Below are 4,893 nucleotides of genomic sequence, written 5' to 3' on the forward strand. Positions count from 1 at the left end.
AGCACGTGTGGACGGGGAGGCTGTAGCATGCGCCCTGGAGAAAGGCAACGAAGATGCACTTTGTGAGAGGTGGTGAGCAACGGGAGCGCCGGCGGGACAAACCGCTACTTCTTTTGGGCGCCACTGCTCGGCCATGGACAAACACGCGAGAGTGCATGCCAGGTGTTCGATGAAATGGCTCAATAAAACGATGAGAGAAATATCGCCATGTGGACAAAGACCAGTCAAAACCGTGCTGAGTTAGTAGCGATACCGGGTCAGCCGAGACAAGGAAATAAACTTCTCCGGTTTTAAAAGTTAAGGGTGCAAGCTGACTGGTTTGGGAGCTGAGTGGCGAAATTTAGACTCCGCGAAGAGTTGAGGGACTAAAAGTATACTTTTCTCAATATATAATGCAGCAACAAGAAACAAAAAAAAACTAGAACAAAAAAAAGACCACAAACAGAGTGGAAATCAGCTTAGATGTAACATAGTTATGTCACATCTAGATGTGCCCTAGACAGACACAAATAACTCTTGCAATGGTGAAAACGGGTTAGGCCGTTGGATGACCATAGATGTAACGGCCACCTCGGCGAATCTTATAAGATGATCCGCCGGCTGTGTAACACTCTCCTTCTTAATTAGTGATTTCGGGGACACACAGCGATGCGCCACAACAACACGGCATCAACAGATTTTGCAGGAATGCACCGTCAGTTTCACACCTTTTATTTGCTGACGATTCTCTAATTCTCATGTGGGCAGATATGTTAAATGCAACTTCCTTACGGCAAGTGTTGGAGACTTATTGTGCAAATTCGGGACAGATGGTAAGTATTGGGAAATCAAGTATTTTCTTTAGTCCAAATACTCTGGTGCAAACAAGAGATGAAATATGCCAGGAGCTAAATATTACAAACCAGGCCCTCACAGATAAATATCTTGGTCTACCCGCTATGGTAGGTGCAGACCGAAGTGATTGTTTTGAACACTTTTGTGAGAAGATTAAGAAACTCTTGAAAGGATGGATGGAGAAGCAACTCTCTACAGGGGGTAAGGAAATTTTGTTAAAAAGCAGTAGCTCAATCCATCCCTGTATTTGCCATGTCAGTTTTTTGCCTACCAAAAGGAGTTTGCAAAGATATCATGGATGTCATTGCTCAATATTGGTGGGGAGATGATGAGGAAATAAAAAAATGCATTGGTTCTCTTGGTGGAAACTTTGTATACCAAAGTGTGATGGGGGTTTGGGTTTTCGTGATCTACACTCTTTCAACTTGGCGCTCCTTGCAAAACAGTGTTGGAGATTGATTATAAATCCGGAGTCTCTTTGTGCTCGGATTTTGAAGGCGAAATATTACCCCAATACAGATTTACTGCATGCTGGGCAAAAAACTGGGTCTTCATTCACATGGCAGAGCCTGGCAGCAGGTTTAACCACATTTAAAAGAGGGTATATTTGGCGAATTGGATCAGGTGAGAATGTAAGCATATGGAATGATCCATGGATTCCCTCCAGCCCGGACAGGAGAGTCATAACTCCTCGGGGACAGATCTTAATCTCTCGAGTGGTAGAGCTAATTGATCCAATTACATCGCAGTGGGATGAACAATTGATACGGGATATTTTTTATCCTGTGGACGCTACTAGAATTCTGCAAATACCACTCAATTTCCAAGCATTTGATGACTTTATTGCATGGCATCTAACAAAGCATGGGAGATTCACGGTTAAAAGTGCATACCATGAACAATGGTCGCATAAGTATAGAGGTCAATATCTCCCAAGCTCATCGTCCAGTAGTACCATGCAAGCTGCGATCTGGAAGAAGCAACGGGAGCTTCAAGTGCCACGGAAAATTCAAATTTTTTGTTGGCGGGCATTGAGAGAAATCGTTCCAGTTAAATCCATTCTCGCTAATAGACATATACCTGGCGATGGTGCATGTCCAGTGTGTCATCAGGGGGCGGAAGACATGTGTCACATGTTGTTCCAATGCGATTTAGCGAAGAGCCTATGGGCCGGGCTGGGTCTATCAGAGCATATTAACTTCGCTCTACAAGTAGACAGATCGGGGTCGGCGATCCTGGAGTTCCTGCTGTTGGAGTCAGACCAACCTCTGCTAATGATGCCAAATGTGAAGAAAACGGAGGTGATAGCGACCGGATGCTGGTACCTCTGGTGGCGGCGTCGACGACACACTCATCATGACTCGGTTCCTCCTATCTTCAGGTGGCACATGTCTATTCTCGCAATAGTGAAAAACTATACAAACTCTATGATACAGGAAGGGACTTTAATGGAGCATAGGTGGAAAAGACCAGAGCCAAGGTTCGTAAAACTTAATGTTGATGCTTCATTCCATGCGGATGAGGGAGCAGGCTCTGTTGCAGGTGTGCTACGAGATGATAGAGGGAATTTCATTGTAGGGTTTTGTAAATATATATCATTGGCAGCAGATGTTGTAACTATTGAAGCAATGGCATTGCGGGATGGATTAATTCTGGCGAACTCCTTGGGTTTCAACAGAGTAGAAGCGGAGTCAGACTTGTTGAACATAATCAACAGTTGTCGAGTACAAGATCAATGGTAGGATGCAGCTGCAGCGATCTTCGCCGAGTGCATAGATTTATCAACGTCAATAGGAAAGGTCATCTTCTTTCATTGTTTTCGCGAAGCAAATTCAGTTGCGCATGAGCTAGCAAAGTTTAGTTTTTGTAATAAATGTGATGACCATTGGACTAACGAACCTCCTGAGTTCTTAGTTAGCCATTTGGTTGCTGCGGTATGTGTCGAGCTAGAGTTCGTGCTCAATGAGAAATTAGGCCGTTCGTGCGCCGAGGCGCCACTCGTGCGGCGAAAGCGTTTGTGCACGAGGAAAATCGTGTGCTCTATCTTTCACCTTCGTTAGTTTGAGTGAGGCTGCTCATAGTGGGAGTAACATAGATAGTAACATGATTGCCACATAGGCAAGAAATATGATGTGGCAAATAATTAATGAGGAGAGATGCAAATGGAGTAACATAATATGTTACCATCACATAGCGGTGCCCAATGTAAAATGAGTCTACAAAATAATAAATGAAGCTATTTATGTTACCACATCTATAACACTACCCACTATAGAGGTAGTAATATAGACCAGTAACATATGCATGTTACTAGTCTAAGTTATTCCCCACTATGACTAGCCTGAGAGAGAGAGAGAGAGAGCTGGTTTGAGGTCGGCGCCAACAGAATTCGCGAATCCGACTTTGTTAACTAATTACAATGCTCAAGTTTGACCAGGAGAGCAGAGCGGGAGGAGAAGCAATTAGTAGCAGACAATGTGACAAGAAGTAAGGAACGGCTGATTGGATTGGATGTGTCTGTTAAGACTCGATTAAACTGATGGCTGGTAATCATGTTCATCACTTCATCTTCGTCGTACTTGAAGGCCCTGCCGCACGCGCAGCACCGGCACCGGTTCCTCCTCCTCTTGGCCGTGTTTTCTTCTGCTTTATCCTCTTCCTCTTCCCGCTTCTTGGCCCTCTCCACCCTGGTCTTCATGCGCTCCGTCACCGGCAGCCACCCCTTCTTGGCCACCTTGAACAGCAGCGGCGCCATGAACAGCACAATGAAGCACAGGTTCGGCAGCACCCTGGAGATGTAGATGACGCAGACGAAGAGGAAGCAGGTGAGGACGATGATGTAGATAGAGGAAGGCATGTCGCGGGTGGACCCGGCGATGTAGGCGCCCACGAGGCTCATGAGGTCGACCATGGTGGTGAGGGTGAGCGCCGCGACCTTGGCCTCCGACTTGTAGAACCGCTCGTTGAGGAGAAGGATGATGATCACCAGCGACGTGGCGAACGCCGTCGCGTTGAAGTAGTAGAAGGTCAGGTACCTCTTGACCACCCGGTCGTGCAGCACGGGGTTGCCGGCGGTGTGCTTCTTGTCGTCCTGCCAGAACCTGCCGGGAGGGTTCAGACCCGCCTGGTAGGTCACCGACGCCGCCAGGGTGGCCAGGACGATCAGCCACCCGCGCATCTCCTTGAGCCACTCCTTGTGCTCAGCCGTGACGCCGTCGACCACCGGTATCTCCAACACGGAGGTCCTGTCGCCGCCGTGGGCTGCGTGGCGTTCGTCGACCGACATTGCATGCAACGTACTCCGGTGATCGATCGAACTGGCTGGACCCTAGCTTAGTCTAGGTAGGAGGTTTTGCCGCCCGGTGGCATACTTGGACACTTGGTAACGCACCAAACATATACTCCTATATATAAGCAGAGGCTTGGCCGATGCATGAGTTCTCCTTCATCAATTAGAGCTCATATTCTTGTGTCGTGTTGATAGGCTACAAGATGAAATTGAAATCTCTCGATTTAGCTTTATCCAAGGATAACGCTAGGTAGCTAGAAACAGTAAATTGCCTTTATTCGATGCGATCGGTCATGAAGGTATGCTCCTTCCAACATGCATGTCACAAGAAAGGAACGCATAAAAGGTCATGACTAGTCTCTCTTTTCTTTTGACTGTCCTTCATTCGATTTGTAGGTAACACGGGAAAAAAGAGTGGATTCTATTAGGGCCGTACGGAATGGCTTTGCACACATTTGTTGTTCTTTGGGTTCTGGTGAAGGAAAGAACAAAGTTAGGCACGTTCCTCATCTTTTTTTCTTTTCCTTTATTTTCTTTTTTTTTGAGCAAAACGTTCCTCGTCATATGGATGACAAGATGGGGAGCTCCTATTCCGCGATGTTAGGTTTTGTACAATGCTAGGTGCTTAGGGAGGTGCTTGAAAAAATAAACCGGGCTTTTCTGAAGCACCAGTACCTATTTTTACAGAAGAGCCGCCTAATTAAGCGTCTACCTTGTACAAGTAAGCATCGGTGCTTAAGAAAAAGCTTGGTTTATTTCCTTAAGCACCT

At 46.4% G+C, this 4,893-nt stretch overlaps 1 protein-coding gene across 1 annotated transcript; it reads right to left on the bottom strand.

The window, feature by feature from the left end:
- Positions 1 to 3,244: 3,244 nt before the first annotated feature.
- LOC119338756 lies at positions 3,245 to 4,175 on the bottom strand. Its single transcript, XM_037610996.1, has one exon. It carries the CDS (start codon positions 4,118 to 4,120, stop codon positions 3,245 to 3,247), a length of 876 nt encoding a protein of 291 aa, XP_037466893.1. The 5' UTR covers positions 4,121 to 4,175.
- Positions 4,176 to 4,893: the final 718 nt, after the last annotated feature.

The sequence above is a fragment of the Triticum dicoccoides genome, chromosome 7B (assembly GCF_002162155.2).
Source record: "Triticum dicoccoides isolate Atlit2015 ecotype Zavitan chromosome 7B, WEW_v2.0, whole genome shotgun sequence".
NCBI classification, from domain to species: Eukaryota; Viridiplantae; Streptophyta; class Magnoliopsida; order Poales; family Poaceae; genus Triticum; species Triticum dicoccoides.

Coding starts and splice junctions, on each gene's coding strand:
- LOC119338756 (XM_037610996.1), bottom strand. CDS start 4,120: ATGTCGGTCGACGAACGCCACGCAGCCCACGGCGGCGACAGGACCTCC.